The sequence below is a fragment of the Lacerta agilis genome, chromosome 2, assembly GCF_009819535.1.
Source record: "Lacerta agilis isolate rLacAgi1 chromosome 2, rLacAgi1.pri, whole genome shotgun sequence".
Taxonomy (NCBI): domain Eukaryota; kingdom Metazoa; phylum Chordata; class Lepidosauria; order Squamata; family Lacertidae; genus Lacerta; species Lacerta agilis.
This window is the reverse complement of record NC_046313.1, coordinates 68,698,111-68,719,473: the sequence shown is the minus strand read 5'-3', so window position 1 is coordinate 68,719,473 and position 21,363 is coordinate 68,698,111. Positions and strand designations below refer to the sequence as shown.

Genomic DNA, 21,363 nt, shown 5'->3' with positions numbered 1-21,363 from the left:
CCAACTTCTTGCACTCCAATCTAAATCAAGATTTCAGCATCCTCTGCATCATCCCTGAAACTTGGTGCCTGGTGCGACAGCTCCCCTAAATCTGCCTCTGTTGCCAGCCATCAGGTTGAAGCTCACGTCCTCCCATTCAGTTGAAACTCAGGGCCTCCAATTCAACTGAGCCTCCTCCTTCCGAAATGGTGTTTCCCAGAAGTCAGCAGAGAATCAACTACTTGCCAGCCTAACGCCCCACCCCCGCCCGCCAACAATATCGGGGATTAGTATTGCGCTGTCACTCTCATTTCATTGGCAACAAAACGCTAAGTTCATATGAGCTTAATTTGGTTTCATACAAAGCTGTTGTAGTCATGTATTGCACATTTAAGCCAATCTCAGTGCAGTTTAAATGCTGTGCAGTGCAGTCCTATGCACATCTGGAAAAAAGTAAGTCCCACACGGCTTACAACAGGAATGTTTATGCAAGACTGCAGCTTAACATTCAGTGTTCTGCCCAGACACTGAGGTCCAGTGCCGAGGGCCTTCTGGTGGTTCCCTCATTGCGAGAAGTGGGGTTACAGGGAACCAGGCAGAGGGCATTCTCGGTAGTGGCACCTGCCCTGTGGAACGCCCTCCCACCAGATGTCAAAGAGAAAAACAACTACCAGACTTTTAGAAGACATCTGAAGGCAGCCCTGTTTAGGGAAGCTTTTAATGTTCAATAGACTATTGTATTTTAATTTTCTGTTGGAAGCTGCCCAGAGTGGCTGGGGAAATCCAGCCAATGGGCAGGGTATAAATAAATTATTATTATTATTATTATTATTATTATTATTATTATTATTATTAACCTAGGAGCCCTGGAAATGGCAACTGCGTAAAGAATTAGGGATCTCTAATAATACTTTCACAGCACTCCTAGTAAAATAAATATTTCATAGTTTTCTGAGGTAAATGATGGTGGATACAAATACAGTAGTTGGACATCTATCTACAACAGGCATGTCCAACTCCCAAGAGACTGCGATCTACTCCCACTATAAAAAACAACAACTGGCAGTGATCTACCCATTGGATTGACCAAAGTTAGTTGTTGAGCTTTTTGGGGAGAGGAATACCCAAAGTAGATCACACTGGGAGCCAGTGTGGTGTAGTGTTTAAGAGCGGTAGACTCGTAATCTGGTGAACCGGGTTCGCTTATCCGCTCCTCCACATGCAGCTGCTGGGTGACCTTGGGCTAGTTACACTTCTTTGAAGTCTCTCAGCCTCACTCACCTCACAGAGTGTTTGTTGGGGGGGGGAGAATGTTAGCCGCTTTGAGACTCCTTCGGGTAGTGATAAAGTGGGATATCAAATCCAAACTCTTCTTCTTCTTCAATCGACCTGTTGGACATGCCTGGTCTACAATTATAATGCGGATATATATCCTTAATCATAGGTGTTTTCAATGCTTATTTTATTTAAAAATAAATGAGGTTCCAGTAATTATATCTTGATAAATGTCCTGTGGGTGCCAGCACAAAATGTCTGCCGTGGGCAGGAAAATAAAAGAGGTGACAATACTCGGTACCAGTGAGTACTGTCACAAAAAAGCACTGGGTATAGCCATTAACTGGTAAAGCACAGATTATTCACTGATAAAAGAAAAGGCGTCAGTGCTAATTTATATGAGCAGACAATCTGGCAGTAGCGGTAAATAGTTTTACACAGCCTTAGAAAATATCTCTTGGCTACTGTCACCCAGCCAATTGTGACAATTTTATTGTACAATATTAGTTGCTTAATTCTTACCACCTTTAACACCTATTAGAGCGGATTCGCTCCAAGACATACCACAGCAGAAACAAACATTGATGGCATTTAATCATCCTGTCTCTCAGCGGAGCCTTATATCAGCAAGAAGCCATTTGTGTTTCTTTCATTGATGCACAAACGAGACAACAAGTATGCCCATCAAATAATCACACTTAACTGGACTCTCAGCTGCCTTAAGTCTCTAGTCCAATTATGGGAGCCTATGATTAAACTGCCTGTCATCAAAAACGTCAGATTTCATCTGCCTGAGGTCTCCGAGAGAAGCAGATCAGGCAGAGTAATGGAGCCATTTATATCCCAGATCTGAAGCATTTGCTACAACATAGAAATTAGTGTAGTAAAGCCAGGCTGCCATGAAGCAGTGCCAGATGTTAAGTTATTGGCCTCATTTGTGCCTACGATTAAGTATGGTTTTTAAGAGCTGTATGCATCTACTTGTCCGTCTGGAATAACCAAAAATACAATATGTGCCTGGCTAACCACAGCCTTGGATGCACCACACAGGCACTTTATGCTGTTAAGTGTTAAAATAAACACCCCGGCTGCATGCAGGGAGGGTTTGGAAAGTTATTTGTGTAAAACCAAAGACGAATTATTATAACCACAGTGTTTAATTTTTAAAATGACCCAATAACCTGGCTGACTAAAAGCATAAGCATGGGATTAGTAAACTGGTCACTTATAATTATTTATTTTTACTTATTTATTTAATACATTTATATCACACTTTTTCTCCAGTGAGCTCAAGGTAATGTACATGGTTCCTCATTTAATCCCCATAACAACCCAGTTGGGGTAGGTTAGGCTAACTCTATGTGTGCACCACCCTGAGCTCCTTGGAAGAAGGGGAAGATGTCAAAATGTAAATTAAGTAAATTTTGGAGCCCAGTATTGAATTAAGTTATGGTCAAAGAAGACCCATTAAAATTAATGGACCTAAGTTAAGTCAGACCAGGGCTATCATTGGATAGAACCTCAGGTCTTCTGATTGCCTCAGAAACTAGGTTCAGCCCTTTCCCTTCATAAATATCCCAGTTTACCAGCAGTTAGTAAGAATTTCCTGTCACGTGGCCAGCCACAGTGGCCACCTGTGAAGGACTCTTTACAGCAGGGGTAGGGAACCTCCAAATGTTTGCTAGACTCCAACTTCAACCCCAATCAGCATGATGGGAGTTGTAGTCCAGCAACATCCCCCACCCCACTTTATTATTTGCCTCTGAAGAACAACAATCGCAGGTAACCAACTTTGTTGCTATGTTTACAGGAGCAGGAAAGGTAGGATGTTAGTTTTCCAAGAACAGCAATCAACCCAAAGTTCAAGTGTGTGACATGAATTTCCCTTTACTTCCCCTCTCCCCTCTCTTTTCTGTTTGTATCTCTGCTTTTGTTCCGCTTCCCCCTTCTGCTGCCTATATCTCTCCCTCCTCTCTGTGATGCTGTTTTCCCTTTACATCTCTCTCCCCCTCTATTAAATCATCCGGAAATAATACATTCCCCTAGCGCTTCAGGGCTGAAGCTCTTGCCTGCCACAGTGCCACACTTCACCATGGCAACCTGCAGGGAGGGTTAATCGATTTGGGGAAAGGGCGTGTTTCCTTCATGCTGACAGCGAGGGCTGATTGGCACATACTGTCCCTTAACATGCTTACAGAAGACAAACAGGTGGCAGATACAGCTCTCAGCACAATGAACTGCTGTCACCATTCGTTCCCCCAGCCCTTCCCACTCCTTACATGGCATTCCTGTAGGGATAAAGGGAGCAGGACCCCATGCACATTGGTATAGGGCTCCCCTATATCTCGTTCATTTTCCCTTCTTCCCTCACCTTTGTGGTTTTCAACACTGAATGTGCTCAGTGGCTTAGATCTTCCTCCTCAAGCTGAAGGAGTTATGGAATGAAGCAACAAAGAACTATGTCATTACTTAGTTCTGCCTTTGCTGAAATCAGTCTAATATTGGAAATGGCAGAGTACTGAGATTGCTTCAAGTATGTGTGTGTGTGTGTGTGTGTGTGTGTGTGTGTGTAGGAATTAAACTGAAGCATCCATGTATGTGTACACTCACTATAAAATCACGTGTGGCTGCTGCTTCCCAGCATGTTGGGTGTACACCATGAAATTTGTGAATATGCATTTGTCACACATCACAGTCTATGAACGTGGATTGCCCACTAATTCCTGTGTGCACATACCTTCACCGTCAAACACAGATGAATGAAATGCTTTTGCTGGTGGAACTTTCCAATATTTGTCAATTCAGTGCTACAAATGAGAAGGAGCCAATTACTAGAGTCTCACGCTTCCCCCCCCCCCAAATATTTCAAGGATGGGATAACATTTTTGACAAATAATCTAGCAAATGTTTGCTATCCATCTGACATTTGTTGAAGCCCAATCTCACACAACAAGGGCCTCAGTTATTTTGGAAACTTTTGCTCTGTTGAAGTATCTTTTGTGAAACACACAAAAGGAAAAAAACAACATACATACATACATAATTTTATTTGTATGCCATCTTTCCATGCTCAAGGCGGCTTACAACATAAAAAATACATAATTGCAACATAACAAAAGTAGTCAAATAATAAATAAAACATCAAAAAATACACAACCAGACTGAACCATTTCCACATAAATAATAAGATCTAAATAAAGATACAAAACATAATAGAAATAATAGCAACAGCTCCCCTCCCTCCCAAAAAAGACCCCAGCCCAAGAGTCTGTTCAGCAACCTCAGCCTTTGTTGCTGGAGTCAGACAGGGCCCTCCAGTGGAAAAAGGCCAGCAAGGCCGGGAGCAGGTCTTCCAGGACTCACAGCCAGCCCAAAACCTTCCCTGTTGCTTCTGAAAGGTTACACATGTGTGCTGGTCAAAGCTAGATGTTGAAATTCAGCTTCTGCAGGACACCATGCAAGAGATTTGAAGAAGTGTGCATGCACACAAAAGCTCATACCAAGAATAAACTTAGTTGGTCTCTAAGGTGCTACTGGAAGGAATTTTTTTTATTTTTTATTTTGTTTTGACTATGACTTAAGAGTTATCTTTTATCTCCTTGAATCAGATACTGTATTAGTTCTTTGTAATGATGCTGCTTCCTTTTCTGCCTGTATAGTAGCATACTGTGTGCATATTAGTCTATAGCAGGGCATTCAAGTTGTGGTGCAATGTCCCCTCTAGTGGTGGAGATTGTCTACACAGAGATCCGTAACTCGAGAATGGAACTCATGAAGCTGAATACCTCTTTCAAAGTGCCAGGTGTCCCTGTTAAATACTCAGGAGATACTTGACCCACTCTCAAGTCAGCACTGCAGTGGAGATGATTGGGAGTAGATTTGTATCAGGGACGTGTTATATTCGCTCAAGGATTTGTTTTGGAGTAATGGTAGAAATAGTATTTTGCAGCTGACCTGCATTTTCTGAACAGAAGCCAGTCTCTACAATTAAGATCTCAGTTTTCATAAAACACAGGGAACAGGTTTTCCCAGTCTCCTGGGAATATATAGAATCCAGCAGTTCTTGACAGAGTTCTGGGTTCAATTGAGAGTTCCATTGGGAAGCCTGTGTTTCCATTTGCATCCTGCATTATATCCACATACAAGATTACTTTCTCCAAGGCTTTTTCTCAGCCTACAGCTCTCATTTTTACTACTTAACTTAATACGTCTTTACAGTCTTACCTTGTCCTGAAAGGTTTCTCTTCTTCTTCTTCTTCTGGGCGTCTGTCTTTAGAGGGCTTAGCCTTGCCTGTCTGAACAACATCTCAACTATGATTCAATAGCTTTCCAGTCAGGGCCAGCTCAAGATATTTGGCTGCCAGAGGCAAAGGACAAGACGACCCCTCCCTCAATTCCTGGAAGCTGAATCTCAGGTCAACACAGGCAGCATCCTCCACTGCTCCTGGGGGAAATACACTAGATGAGGCAGTGCATGGCAGGCCATGTGTCACCCACCGCTCTGTTCTTCAACAGCTTGCCACTGCTTCCTCATCACCGCTGCCACCCTGCATCAGCCACCTGAGATGGTAGCCTCACTTTGCCAGCCCTGTTACAGTCCAGTCTCATAACCTCTATCTTAGGAAAGAAAGAGGTCCATGTTCAGTTTTGGGATGAGGCAAGTATTCGATAGGAGGAAGCTCAAAATGCAAACTGCCCTCAAACAGGGCAGCTTAATTCAAGTCGGGTCCATCTCTCTTCCAGCATAGCCTGACTCAAGTCAGGGCTCATATCCTACCTCCACTGGGCTCTACTCTGCACATGTGGCCTCGCCTAGTGGGATAGAATCCCTCCTCTGTCTCTAACCCTTTCCTCAAGTTAAGGGAGTTTTGTTTGTTTGTTTGTTTGTTTGTTTGTTTGTTTGTTTGTGGAGGGCGAAGGGTAGCAAAGCAGCTGAACTGAACATGATAAACATCATTCTACTTCAGTCAAGAATAATGTTGCGGTATACATCTATCACTGTATATCACATACTTCCACAAGTGAATTAATCTGTGTGCTTTTCTCCTTCTGTTCTCTGCAGGAATATCTGGATGTTCTAGGAAGACCCATGGTCTTGGCAGGGAACAAAGCAAAACAGGTTCAGTGGACCAATGTCTATCGGGATGCTTTGGTAAGTAAAATAACTTTATGAGTTCCCACAACTGGTCTTCTGCTTTTCATTTCTTTTCTCCTGTTTGTAAGGTCTACCCATCCACTGCAGTGTCATTTGTACTACTTAATTTATTTTATGTCACATGCCTCTTCAGTGTCTCAAGTCTGACATTCTCAAGTTGGTATCTTCTCAAGTTTCCTTCAGGAAACAGGCTCTGCGAGTTCCACTGAACAGTGGTGTGCATGCAAGACATAATTTATACCTCCCAGCATGGCCTGTCTCATCTGGATAGTTCATGTCCAGCTTGCAGGCTTCCCATGGACATTTGGTCAGCCACTCTGAGTCTTGGACTAGAAGGACCACTGTCCTGATCCAGGATTCTCATCTTATTTTCTTATGTTCTTTGTGTTTCAAGGCCATTGGTTTGCACAATATAATTGATGGTGAGCAATGGAATAAAAATCAAAGCTCCCTGTGACTTGTTTTTTGGTTTTTTAAAAGAGAGATTTGATCATAGATCTCCTGTGTCACACCTATTTGACCTATTTGAGGAGTATGGAGCTATTTAGACAACTGTGTTTATCGTATTTTCTTGCTTTTGAAATTTGATAGGGTCTGGGCTTGGTCATAACAGGCACTCTGCCAGTGTTCAACCTCACTGAAGATGGCAGCAGTGAAAGGAAGGTATGTTTTCTTCCTGCAATGTCCCCCACCCTGACTTTGACCTACTGCTGGTACTTTTCTTGCTCATATTCACAACAGTTAGCCTGCTGTGAAGTATGTGTCTGTGTGACAGAGAGAGAGATTCTAGCATCCAAGCAAAGGTTTGTTTTGTTCTTTGCCTTCCATGTAGATGTCACTGATACCTTTAAACAAAAAATGGTGCCGTGGAGTCAATTCAAAATCAGTCAATCTGAATCAGCCGAGTATAGCATCTCCCTGCCAAATTTTATGACATTCAAAAGAAGTAAACATGGGGCAAGATTATAAATGATGGAGGGGCAGTTGGCTGGGATTTTTCCAGAGCAAATGCAAGTCAGTCAGCCCACCAGCTGACCACCTTCTTGTCCTGTGTTTATTGTTTATGTACATCAGCATCATACCTTTATGACCAGGGCTGCATGCCAAACCAATATAGTGTTTCTTTATTAAATTTTGTTAAGTGGGAAGGTACCTGAAGTCAGGAGTGGCATAAATTCTTCCTTCAAACAACAGGTGAGCAGTAAGCATTTTGAAACGTACTATAACCTACACTCCTGCACAAAGTAGAACTTCACCCAGTTATTTCTGTATTCAGTACTGGGTGCTGTGTCAAAGTCCTGGGATGGATACTGCCCTGTAAGATCACTGGTTTGGGTGCAGCTGTATCACTGGAGGAAAAGAAAAGCTGCATCTTCTATGGGTCAAACAGTAGGAATGCTGTGTCGTTATTTATAGAAGAACACCTTGCAGTGGTGTCCAAACTTTTTTCAAAGAGGGCCAGATTTGATGAAGTGAAGGGCCATGGGGGCCGACCAAAGGGCCGACCAAAGTTGTTGACCTTTTTTGAGGATTGAAGTTGTTGAGCCTTTTTTTAGGGTAGGGAGGGGCCAGATTACACTGACCGGCGGGCTGGATTAGGCCCCCGAAACGGACTTTGGACCTGGTCAGACACAGACATGGACACTAATTACCTGTGAGATACAGAAGTGTGAATAGTGTGGGAGCTGCAGCATTGGTAAAGCTAGGTAGGGCACCGACCTAGAGGAGAGATCGTTGATATCTCCTATCTGCATTCTCAGAGAGGAGCAGGTGGTGATGGTGGTAGTAGCAGTAGAAACAATAATAACAATCGGTGTGAGATATGAACTAAATAAGATAGAAAATTTAGAAATGAATTAGGTGAATCAATATATAAATTAATATAAAGGGAAATCTGGAATGCAAGAGTAAGTTTACAACGTTCTTTTTGGTGGAAGTCAAATTGGTGACGGAGGGAAGTCTGAGGGGTGTGGTGAGGGGATTTTGGTGGTGGGATAAAGAAATAAATTTATGTAAGGGAGAATTACAATGTCATGTAATTTACTGTATGATTTTGATGTATGAAAAGTATTGTAATAATTATAAGATTGTAAATAAAGATTTATCTTTTTTAAAAAAACAATCAGTAGTGGCTAATGTAGTTGGCAGAGCCACAGAACCACCCTGATACCGGCATCACTGTAGCTTCTCTGGGCAGGACTCAGGTGGCAGAAAGGACAGGGCTGCACAGGCACGCTGGGGGAGTCCAGCAACAGCAGTCTTGGAAAGCCAGCTCCAACACACTACACTCATCACAATGCCTACCATCTTAAGTATTTCTATTGGATTTTCTCACCTTGCCATGGCACCTGAATTCTAAAACAAACAAGCCCGACTAAACTGAGCACTAACGCCTCCCTTCGCCCCAGTGAGTAGAATCCCAGCATGTGTCAGCAGCCTGTCTCATTTGCCTTATGCTTCCCAATTCATGTTTGTTTGGATTTATTAGCAGTAATAGACCTGCCATGGCATTCTATAGCTGCTTTCTGTTAAGCAGCCAACGATCTGTTTCTCAACTAGGTAAGCGACAAGGCCAAAGACCATGCCATTTATTCTCCAGGGAGCCCAGTTACTGCCTCATAAAGCAGCATGGCAACTCCATTGCAGTCATTATCCCATGGCGTGCAGTGTAGCAGTTGGTATTGTGGCTTGTTGCAGGTGCAGGCACCGGTGTCTCTTTAAGAGGAGAATTTACTTGTCTTAAAGAATCATGTGGTTAGGGTTGTTGTCGTTGTTGTTGTTCAGTCGTTCAGTCGTGTCCGACTCTTCGTGACCCCATGGACCAGAGCACTCCAGGCACGCCTATCTTTCACTGCCTCCCGCAGTTTGGCCAAACTCATGTTAGTAGCTTCGAGAACACTGTCCAACCATCTCATCCTCTGTCATCCCCTTCTCCTTGTGCCCTCCATCTTTCCCAACATCAGGGTCTTTTCTAGGGAGTCTTCTCTTCTCATGAGGTGGCCAAAGTACTGGAGCCTCAACTTCAGGATCTGTCCTTCCAGTGAGCACTCGGGGCCGATTTCTTTAAGGATGGATAAGTTTGATCTTTTTGCAGTCCATGGTTTAGGGTAGGAGAGCCTAATAAGGGACTGATACTGATTTCAGTGCCCTTGTCAGTCATTGGATTCTGTTTACTGTTGGGATTAGTTTGCTTTTAGCTGTTTACAGCTCCCTCATGGGGTGAACTACTGAGCTACTGGGGGGAGCTTCAGTTCTTAGTGAGCTTCCATCCTGCAGCTAACCCACCTGGGCTGGCCATTGGATCCTGCTGGACAGGAAAAAATATAAGATGGCTTCCAGCTCCAGTTGAGCTTTGCTCAGTTGAATGTGTCCCACATCTATCCATCCATCCTGTTTACCTAATACCATGAGAGAAAAGCTGTAAGGTAGGTCCAAATGACACCATGATTTGTCTACATTGTGGTGCTTGCACAGTACATAAGCTGAGTTAGTCTTGGAAATGCTGAATCATTTTGTGGATTGCCATGCCATCATTTTACTTCATTTGGGAAGGCTGTGCAATCCAGATGTGTGCATGTGAAAATTAAAAGGAAATCATATTGATTTTCCCATGTAAAAAGAGGGCTGCTGAGTCCCCGTGGTTGATTATTTTAAATACAGTAATACCTCCGAGAACATCCGCCCCTTCGACTGTCCCATTTTGGTGAACGTCTGCAGCAAACCCAGAAGTACTGGAATGGGTTACTTCCGGGTTTGCCGCTCGCGCATGCGCAGAAGTGCGAACCACTCCGCGCACATGCGCAGACACGGCGCTTTGTCCAGTGTCCCTTTCGTCGAGTGTCTGGGGCTCCGGAACAGATCCTGGACTCAAAACAAGGTACCACTGTATAGGTTAAAAATGTGTGTGTGTGTTTGTGAAAGACACACACACACACATTATTGAATCCAGGTGTATAAATGGGATGTCAGAGAAAGGAGGTTCAAATGCGAAACGTTTGGAATAGTGAAGTATCATCCACCACCCTCTTCAACCGGGGATCTCCCTCATCTTGCACAAGTATTACACTTTCCCCCTGTTTGGCATGGCTATGACAAGTTATCTCCTGTCCTTCTCTTTATATCAAGGACATGGAGGCAAATAAAAAGCTACATCACTATTGGATGGCACCTATGTCATCCACAACTTCAGTCTCTTGAATACAACTGCTTTTGCTGCTTGTGTTTTTTCAGAACCAGCTCATCCTCGGTGTTGTGGGGATTGACGTGACTCTGAATGACATCAAGAAGCTGACGCAGCGATACAATGTGCGTAAGGAATGGATTCCTTCCCTCAGAATGGCATTCTTCCACTCGCCAGTCCCTGCAGAGTCTCAGCCGTGATAAAGAGCAAGCAGACGGGGAAGAGAGGCATCTTTGGGAATTAGCATGAGGTTCACATTTGCACAGAACTCTCCTAATTGCTTCCTGCACTCCAGTTCCAAATCAGCCCCACCTATCTGATAGTCATTGCTTCTTCTGCAGTGAGAGAATTGGGGGGGGGGGCTTTTAGAAGGCCTTAGGTGTCTGTTCTGTGCTTGGGTTGATTAATGGAGGAGGGACAGAGGTCTGTAGAGATTATCTGTAGCAGTGGCATGGGAACTTTGATGCAATTCCGCTCTTTCATCTTGAGCTGTAATTTGTTTCTCTTGTTGTCCTCCCATCCAGTTAGGGGCCAACGGCTATATATTTGCTATTGATCTGAATGGATATCTATTGCTACACCCAAATCTGAGACCTCAGGTAAGTGCAGTTTTCCCCTCCTTTGAATAACCATTTTGCCACCCACCACCACCCAAAGATAAGGTGAATTTCCATCCTATTTACCCGACAAAATGAAAGTGTCTCTGCTTGGCATCATCTGCTCTCTGTCGCCGCTTTTCACCACACCATTCACTCAAAGAACATTTCCATAGGTCATTGCCATGTTTTCCTTCAAACTTCAATGTAATAAGCAGTGACTTGGTGCAAAATTCTCTTGCTGTTATGCAGAGGGTCGATATACCTGCCTACAGCTGGATTGCTGTCTAGCTGCGAAGAAATGATTAGGTGGGAATATTAGTGATGACAATTTGACACCAGATTGAAAGTAGTTCCAAACAGCTATCGCAAACAAGTGAACTGTCCATATTCAGCCACAGATTTGCCACCAAAAAGCAAGCATTATAACTGAAAGCACCAGTGCTTTCTCTCTGTTGATGGTTGTTGTTAGTATTGACCAACAGTCAAATATTTGCCTAATTGTTTAAAATCAATTTTAAACATGTTTAAATTCATGTTGAATTCAGCCTTTTGCACTTATCCAGCTTCTGCCCTTTCTATTTCTATGGCCCTTCTTTTTCCTACACCTTTTGTGAAGTTTATTCTCTTCCATCCATCCCCTTTGGTATTTGGTACCTGCCCTCATGATTCCTAGCTCTTAACTACCTTTCCAGCCTCCCTGCAGCACACACCTTTTTTTCTATCCTCCCACCTAATGTGGATGCTTTTCTGATCTTGAACTATATTCACGGTCGTGGCATAGACTCACAAAGCCTTCCCCTAAAGGTCTGAACTAAGAGCAGAAACATGCTGTGATGTCACAGAATGTTCACTAACGTTTTAACTGCAGAGAGGTTTGACTAGCTATTTCCAATCAAAATGTGAAATTCAGCCATTCTCATCTCCACCTTTCTTAGCAACATAAAATAATCCTTTTTGCTGTAGACCCTGCTAGAGGGAATTACCACATTATTCTGCCTCCGTGTCTTTCTCCTCAGCCATCCTGGGTTTCTCTCCAGAGCTCATAGCTGTGCACAGCCCTTCCTGTCACTAGCACCTCTCTGTGGTTTTGTTGTTGTTGTTGTTGTTTTTATTAACCTTTCACATATACATTTTGCACTTACTTTCATTTCCATTTTATATCACTTCCTCATCAGTAGCTTAGTGATACAGGTTGGACTACAAAAAGCTGAATTGCCCACATGTGGCAAGGGTGGCAAGATGCCAAACAGGATGGGATTCCTGTGCCTTTGAAAGTTTGTGGAATAGAATGTTTCACTTTTCTCACCCTTGCATGATGACTATTAAAGATTAAAGATAATTTTATTAGGCACACTCATTTTAAAAGTATGTTTTCTTACAAATATTTTATTTTATGTAAACCACTTAGAGGTGTTTTCTTTTATTAAGCAACATATACCATATTTTTCCGTGTATAAGACTATGTTTTTCCCCAGTTTTTTAAAGTTTAAAATTGGGGGGTTGTCTTATACACTGAATGTTTAAAATATTTATTTCTTAATCTTGGGCTCAAAAAATAGGGGCCGCCTTATCCATGGGGGTGTCTTAAATACGGTAAATCTTGTTAAATAAAATAAAATAAAGACACAGCAGCACTATTCTCTTTTGCCCTTGGTCACTATGTCCTAAAAAATAAGGTTACTAGGAAGTCTGGGTAAGGACTGGGATCTGGGCCTCCCTGCATTATCTGCTGCACCAAGAAAGTCTCCAGTTACCTCTGTAAGCAGGAAGCCCTTCTGTATCTGGTAGTTCATCAGAATGATATGCTGATACAAGCAAGCCATTAAAGAGCAAACCAAATGTTTTCAGAAAGTGGGAGATTAAGACTGGGAGAAAACCCCCTTGAACTCAGTGGGATGTGGGCAAGGAAAATCAGAAAGTGATTAGACATGCAAAGGGTTGTCCTGTAAGGGTGTGCCAACAGATGGAGCATTTCCATCTGCCAATTCTCTGAGGCTAAATGTAGACCATCAACACATTTCTCTGTGGCTGCATGTCTCACTCCTACCAGCTGCCTCCATGTGTGCCAAATGCTCCGACCCAAGAGCCGGTGAGTACCTTGGGTGTCAGCCAGTCCATTAGCAGAGGGGAGAAATCGCATCATCTCCCTCAACAACAAATTGCCCAGACTGATGGAAGGCAGCAGCAATAAGAGATTTCATATCAGCCAGAGGCATGAGTTGGCCCTGCAGCGGCTCCTGTCTTCTCAGAAGAGAAGGATTATGGTCTGTGATGTTCAGCAAACAGGGAATCAGTATATGATCTGCAGGACTCCCGTTCTGCAGTGTGTGTAGATGGGTACAGTCCGCTTCTTGCAACTGTGACTTCCCTGCTTGTTCATTCTTTGCTTATATTTGCACAACCTATTTGTTTTAACATAGTGGATGAATGATGACTGGGGAAACTGGGCAGGGTTGGTCCCAGGTGCTTGGGAATTAAATTAATCTAGACTTCACCACTCCAGTGCTGGGAGCCATTTGCTATACTTAATGCGGAGCAGGAAATGGTGTTCTTGCCAGCCAAAGAGCGCTAATTGCCACCTCTCAGGGACGTGATATATGGACTTCCCTTCTACTCCCGGCAGGTGTAGACAGGAATTAGCTTTTCCCTTTTTATGAAATATTACTTCCTTGGGATATTAAACATGCACACGAGAAGGAGTGAGTGAGGAGCCCCAGGCTAATTTATCTCAGGGGACGCTCTACATCTATCAGGGTGGGGCAAGGAAAACAGGCTTCCAGCTCGGATACCGTTCAGATAAATCTATCATTAAGAGGCCAGCCAGGAATTAGGGCACTGAGAAATGGCAGCGATCAGAGTGAGATATGTTTCATTGGCAGAAACTTCCAACTCAGTTCATCAGTGTTATTAATAGGCATGTGATGTGGCAGAGACGGACAGAAAGAGCACCAATTTATTCACTTGCCTCAGTCTCACTCTGATCAATAACCATTTAAATTGCTCAGCAGAGTAGCACCACCACCACCACCCAAGACTCCATACATTTTATGTGTTTGGCCTGAACTCAGTCAACTTTGGCACAAGTATCTCTCTTCAGGTCGAACCACCATTTCATCTTGGCACACTCAGCCCTAGATAAATTATTTTTGTTGAATTTCTATACTGCCCTTCATCCAAGGATTGCAGGGTTGTTTACAATATAAAAACACAAAACCATTTAGCATAGTAACAAACAAAAACAATACCTCCCACACAAGCAGTTTAAAAGACCATAGATAATTAAATTAGCCAAAGGCCTGGGAGAAGAGGAGTGTTTTTCCCCTGATGCCTAAATATAGGTAACGAAGGCACCAGGTAAACCTCCCTGAGGAGAGCATTCCACAAACTGAGCTACCACAGGAAAGGCCCACTCTCATATTGCCACCCTCCAGACTTCTCATGAGGGAGGCGCATGAAAAAGGGCCTCAAGATTAGGATTGCAGAGTCCAGGTTAGTTCATTAGCTTTGTATGTCCTTACTATCAACATGGTGGAGGGGGGCTTGAGGGTGAGAGAGACCTCTTTTTGGTAAATTCTGTGCTTCTATTTTCTCAACTGCAAAATGTAAGGAGGGGGGAGAATTCCAGGAACCTGTGACCCTGGACTTCCTTGATGCTGAACTAGAGGACGAGAACAAAGAGGAGGTAAGTGAAACCTTGGAGGTGGGGTCTGTTCTGTTTTAGGAAGTTAAGTGCATACAAGACTATTAAGTCGTGGTCATGTGGCCAAAAGCAAAGCTATAAGCCAATTGTGAATATGTTTATGGCTTTGTAGAAGCATTTTGCTCGCTGCAGAAAAGTAAGATTCCACCACGGGTTCGTCTGCAGATGTGTCCCTGTATTAAACAGAAATTCATCTTCCTCAATAAAGTGAATGCTACCATTTCAACAAGATTCCCAGTAATGGTAGCAGTAGGCAATGACTACTGCAGATATATTACAGGTACATCATGAGTACCTTACACTTCCATGTAGCAAAAAGCACTTACCCAGTATAGTATGCCAACATGTAGAACCAGGGATGGGCAGATATGTCAGTTTTGGTTTCTCTCGGTGTCTCATTTTCCCAGTCTTGAGTTCAGTGTGTCACATTTCCACGTCAGATTACATTAAAAAAAAAGTCCTCATGGAAATTCATCAGCAATTTAGTGCAAATTTCTCTCAATACGTACATTTTTGTTTGCAGTTTCGCCTAATATTTTTGAAAAGCAATTTCCCCTAATGTGGTGCAATTGTATATGTTACTTTCATCAATTTTAATGCACACTTTGCCATATTATATGTAGTTTTGTACACATTATTTAGCTGGAGAACTGCACTGAAAAAATCAGTGAAGGATGGCTATGCTTTACTCTGTGTATTGTTTTGGAAAGCGTGAATTATGTGGGTTCACCTTTAAATGTGAACTGAATTGAAGGTCTACTCCATCCTTATCAAATATATTCATGTCTGTTTTGCCTCATGCCATAGTAACCAATGATCAAATAGGGCTTCTTGCCCCATGTACACATGATGTATATATAGGGGGAGTGTGCAAGCTGCTACGTGAAAGTGTTACCTGCATAGGAATTGCCACACATGAAACAGCCCTTAGAGGCCTGGCCACGTATCCCAGGTTACAATCCTGATGCATTTTCACAGAACTTGCAGATGGGATCTGTTCCTTGGCCAATGAAAAATGGTGCCCTGTGTTTATGCCATAACTGAGAGATAGCACAGGGAGACGGGTAGGGAGGATCTTGGGGTATGAATCCTATCTCCATCTTTGAGACTAGTATTCTGGACTTTCTCAGCATCCAGTTGGAAAACATGGGTAGAGCTCTCATTTTAATTACCTATCTTAGAATATTAAAAGAGTTTTCTAGAGGGGTAAGAAAAATGTCCAAATGCTATGTGCAGCTTCTGGCACTCAACTTCTGGCATGTGCAATGCCTCCCTTCATGTTCTTTTCTGCCCCCACTCCAGATCCGGAGAAGCATGATAGATGGATTTAAGGATCAGCGATACATCAAGACTCTGGTCAAGTCCCAAGATGAGGTAAAAACTTGTGGTGAACTTTCAGATTGTTTAGCAAACATAAGAGTGAAGTGGTCTGTGTAACCAGGTGTTTTTAAAGACTGGATTAGTTTGCCTGGTCCCTAATAGAGAAGGAATGCATGAAGGTTGGGAGTAAACATAAAAACCCTTGAAGGTTGGGAGTAAACATAAAAAACCCTTGAAGTTGAATTATATTGAGTTAACTCATTAGCCCATGTAGACCACTCAACTAGTGGGCCATAGCCTGATCCAGTGTAGGTTGCAACAGAACCACTACCACCATTCAGATATATGGGGAAAGTTTAAGAAATGAGTCCCCAATTGCATGTTTGGGTTAAAAGTGGGTCCCAGGTCTGAAAAGGTTGAAGGCGGTTGAGCTATACCATTGTTTTCTACTCTGCCTGGTAATGGCTTTCCAAGTTCTATAAAAGAGGCTTTGTCATTCTCTTTAACAGCTAGCTTAAAGGCATAAAATGACCCCCAAAAAAGCTGTCATTCAGGACTTGTCCTTGGGTGAGAAAACCAACCTGACTTGTATTTGCAAAATGTGAATGGAACAAGCTGGGAGATTATGGCCTCCTTGGCTTTGTGCACCTTATTTTTGGTACAGTGCCAACCAAATTTGAAGAGCTTGGAAAGGTGTTACTGGAGTCTATATACTTTCCATCTCCCTCTCCAGGGTGGTTAAGACGAATTTGGCTCCTGAATGTTTATACCTGGTTTTGGGCAATCAGGACCTGTTAGTGCTCAGCCGTTATGGAAGCATTCTCCCTGCCTGAGACGACTGCAGTGATTTGGGGCATTTTGTCATTGTTCTGGAGGACTGCAGTATATAGACGAAGTCTGTCTTGTCAGATGCATAGCCGTGTTGGTCTGCCATAGTCGAAACAAAACATGTGTATCTGAAGAAGTGTGCATGCACATGAAAGCTCATACCAAGAACAAACTCAGTTGGTCTCTAAGGTGCTACTGGAAAGAATTTCCTATTTTGTCAGATGCAGTTCAGGATTTCATGGCTGCCATGGCAGCCATGGGGTTGCCCCAACATACCATCATCCCAACACTTGTGGCAAGCCACACTCTGGGCCTGGTGTTCTTGATTCAGCAGGATAGTGATCTGGATTTGAATAAGATTCTGTTGACTCATTTGTCATGGTTAGACCAGTTCCTTATAAGATTTAGGCTTTCACTGACTATGTATTTCCACAAGGATTGGGAATCCAGTAGGATGGCTCTCTCTCAGAGAGAAACTGGGGCAGTTTCCAATCTGCATGGCTGGAGCTTCTGTATAGATTCTCATCACCCAATGGGATCAAAGCCGTCTCATCCATAGAAGCCGGTGGCGCGGTGCGCCAGGGCGCTGGGCGCCCCAGGGGCGCCCCCGCGAGCCCGCCGGCATACCGGGCTCCTCCTCCCCAACCCGCCCCCGTCCCCACGGGCAGGCGGGCACTCGCGCGCCGGCGGGCGGGCTGTAAGCCGCCCGCCCTCGCCTCCCAGAGCCCCAGCTGGAGCGCTGGAGCGGCGCGGGGCTTTGCGCGACCTTCCAGCACTCCAGCTGGGGCTCTGGGAGGCGAGGGCGGCCGGCTCGCGCTCCCGCGCGCAGCCGGCCGCCCGCCCAATGCAGCGCGAGCTGCCCAGCAGCGCCGCGCCGTCCAGCTGCGCGCGGAGCGCGAGCTGTGCGGGAGCGCGAGCCGGCCGCCCTCGCCTCCCATCCCGGAAGCGCTGGAAGGGCGCGCAGAGCCCCGCGCCGCTCCAGCGCCATGCCCCTCACCCCCCGCTCGCCCACCCCCCTCCCAAGGGGCGGCAAGCGCGGGAGGGAGGCGGCGGAGAGGCGGCATGGCGGGGGCGCCGGAGGGATAGCCGCGCCAGGGCGGCAGATCCCCTTAAGACGGCTCTGAATGGGATACAGAGATGAGAGTAGTAGTAAATTTAGAAGGGCAGGCATGCATCATGACAGTCTCCATAGCTATCTCCCATAGCCGGAGTCTGCAGCTCTGCTGCCAAGTTGATTCACTGCAGGACTGCATGATTTGAAACCTCAAATGACACCTTGAAACAATAGTTTCTGCTTCAGCTTCTGGGGACTTTGTACCGAAAAAGAAATGGCTGCCCCTGTGGTACAATCAGCATCGCTGGAAACAATAGTAGAAGCCATCATTTTTCAGCATTGTTTGAGGCTTCAGTTTCATGCAATGTGGCAGTGAGCTAGCGGCACAGCTGCTGGCTTGCCAATTTACTAGGAGAGAGAGAGAGAGAGAGAGAGAGAGAGAGAGAGAGAGAGAGAGAGTGAGAGAGAGAGTACAAAAGCTGTTCTGGATTATTACATCATCATTCTGGTTTTTGATATCGATCCAGAGTGGCACCATGTTCATGCAGTTTCCACAATTGCTCCTAGGCATGCTCTTACATTGACTTGAACCCAACCGGCTCCTTTGTTTTCTCAGGAGCCTAAGAGCAATGAAGCAATTGGGAAGACTTCTAGAATGCAGGTTTTGGAAGACTCACAGTCAGTCTAAATAAAAGAACGTAAAGGACTGGTTACAATGAATATTCTTTCATTCTTATTGTGAATTAATATTGGTGTTTTTACTATTTTGCTGTGTGATGCCCCGATAGCTTTATTAAAGCATGGAAGAAATAATAATAATAATAATAATAATAATAATAATAATAATAATAATAATAATAAATGCTCTCACTCTTATTTCTTCACCTTTGACCTTCCAGAGATACATAGATAAAGTCTACAGGACCTATACCTGGGCTCCTATCAAAAGCACAAACTATAGGTAAGGAGCTAACAAGAAGCAGCATGGAGTAAAGCTTCCTTCGTCCTATTCAGCTGAATCTCTAGGAGGTCAAAATGGCAGTGCTGATTTGAAGGAAAAATCATTTTTGTGACTGGGAACTAGGAGAGCCGTCCTTCACTGAGGCAATACATGATACTCCTGTCCCCACCATCCCCACCTAACACTGTCATGGTACATCCTCTATGCATTGTAACGTGGTCTTCTCAGGACTTCTGCCAAACCATGTTGAAATGGTAGTTTAACAAGACATCCACAGTGTGCAATGCAGGAAGGGGAGAGATCCAAGTGAGCAACATCCTCTTGACAAATCTAGGACTGGATTGCATCCTTTCATTCCCTCAGGGCCAAATCCTAGGTTCTGCCCGGTTCCTTGAGGAATGGAAAGCCTTAAAGCCTAGTCTCAGAGTTATTCCTCATCAAAGGCAGTTCCTTCCAGGCTTGCTCCTGGAAAGAACTTATTCTGGAAAGTCTAGGTAGCTCAGTTGGTTAGAGCATGGTGCTGATAAACAGGTTCAGTCCTCGTATGGGGCAGCTGCATATTCCTGCATTGCAGGGGGTTGGACTTGACCACCTCAGGATCCCTTCCAGCTCTACAGTTCTAAGATTTTGTGATGGGATGACATGGGTAACAGGTCTCTGGTGTGGGATAATGCCTTGGCAGAAGGGGTGCAGGTTCCAATGGTACAATGGAAGTCCAAATTCTGGGCTCTCTGGGTTAAGGGCCCCGGAGCTGACAGGCTCTGTCTCAAGCCCTGTCTCAGGCTTGGTCAAGATGCTGGGCTATGGAACAGTCTCTGCATCTGAGGTCACTGGTCATAAGAACATAAGAGGAGTCTGATGGATCAGGCCAGTGGCCCATCTAGTGTGCCATCCTGTTGTCACAGGGGCCAACCAGATGCCTGTGGGAAGCCCAAAAGCAGGGTCATTCTAGGCACAACAACACTCTCCCCAATGGTGATTCTCAGCAACTTGCATTCAGAGGCGCACTGCCTCCAACGGTGGAGGTAGAATATAGCCATTGTGGCTTGTGTACATCATGTAGATCCAATGGATCTGACTGGCATCTCCTCATCAGAGACCAGGATGCTGCTGCTCAGGATGGTGTCTAGACAGATACAGATGATTGATTGATTGATTGATTGATTGATTGCATTTATATCCCACCTTTCCTCCAAGGAGCTCAAGGTGGCATCCATCATTCTCTTCCTTCCCCATTTTATATTCACAACAAGCCTGGGCCAGCAATGATGGGTTGTTCCTTAGCTCTCCGATCCATGGCTGCAAAACCTGTAATATCAAGAATCTTTATTTACATCTTAACTTTCATTATCCACACCTAAAAATAGTAAGATTTGTAAAGAAATGATTTGTGGAGGGGGGGGTACACTTTCTCAGCCTGTATGACACATACAGCTGTCACATTTTACAGCTTTACTATTCAACTAGGAAAAACAAAGTGAATATAGTCAGCTTTTTTTAAAATGTAAGGTCTGCTTTTTCTGTTCTTGCCGTTTGATTGTGCTTTTCATAATCCTATGTGATGCTTATATTTGTGACAAAAACCCAGCAGTTGGCAATTATATCCGTTATTAAGCTGGTATAAAGTTTTAGGCAAAGGAGCTTTATTCAAAGTGGAGTCATAGTGGGGCAATGATATAATGACTTTCTGAATAATTTTGAAGAGTTACTCCCACATGTAAAAAGATCCATGAGGCTGGATGGATAGATAAATAAATAGGTAACTGGGATTTAGTAGCAAATTGCCTTATAGTATTTTCCATACCATTCATTTAATAATAAACTCTAGTGCTAGCAGAATGGAATACAACACAAGGTGTCAGACAATCAGGCAAAAATAACTATTCAGTGACAGTAAGTGAATGATGGCAGTCCAGAGAAGAAGTACTGCAGAATCCTTATCTTGATGGATCCATTGAAAAGGTTTAAGCATCTTTGTTCTTGAGGAGCTGTGCATTGCATTGCATTGCATTGCACTGCATTGTACGCAAACCAATTGTTATAAGCTGTGTAGCAATGCAATATGGGGAAAGGTAAAATGCAGCTATTTCTAATGCTTCTCAGTTAATAATAATGCATTTTAAAAGAAATATGCTTACTTTTATCCATTTAAATTGTGACAAAAATTAGAGAGCTGGCCTGCTTTAATGGTAGCTCAATGCATTGTTTTGAGTACTGAAGCCTGAAAGTGTTTGGTGAGGCTGCCACCTAGTGCACAATTGTTTGTTGCAAATACACATATTCCCCAGGGATTTCCTAGTGCAGTTGATGTT

At 43.9% G+C, this 21,363-nt stretch overlaps 1 protein-coding gene across 3 annotated transcripts in view; it reads left to right on the top strand.

The window, feature by feature from the left end:
* The window catches only part of CACNA2D2 (calcium voltage-gated channel auxiliary subunit alpha2delta 2), a 523,930-nt gene that overhangs the window by 462,269 nt on the left and 40,298 nt on the right, over positions 1 to 21,363 (top strand). For all 3 annotated transcript variants that reach the window (XM_033140620.1, XM_033140619.1, XM_033140617.1), the window contains exons 15-21: positions 6,317 to 6,406; positions 7,001 to 7,072; positions 10,640 to 10,714; positions 11,114 to 11,188; positions 14,796 to 14,870; positions 16,191 to 16,262; positions 18,990 to 19,051. In XM_033140620.1, coding sequence (XP_032996511.1) covers positions 6,317 to 6,406; positions 7,001 to 7,072; positions 10,640 to 10,714; positions 11,114 to 11,188; positions 14,796 to 14,870; positions 16,191 to 16,262; positions 18,990 to 19,051 — 521 coding nt within the window. The remainder of the gene's footprint in view (positions 1 to 6,316; positions 6,407 to 7,000; positions 7,073 to 10,639; positions 10,715 to 11,113; positions 11,189 to 14,795; positions 14,871 to 16,190; positions 16,263 to 18,989; positions 19,052 to 21,363) is intronic.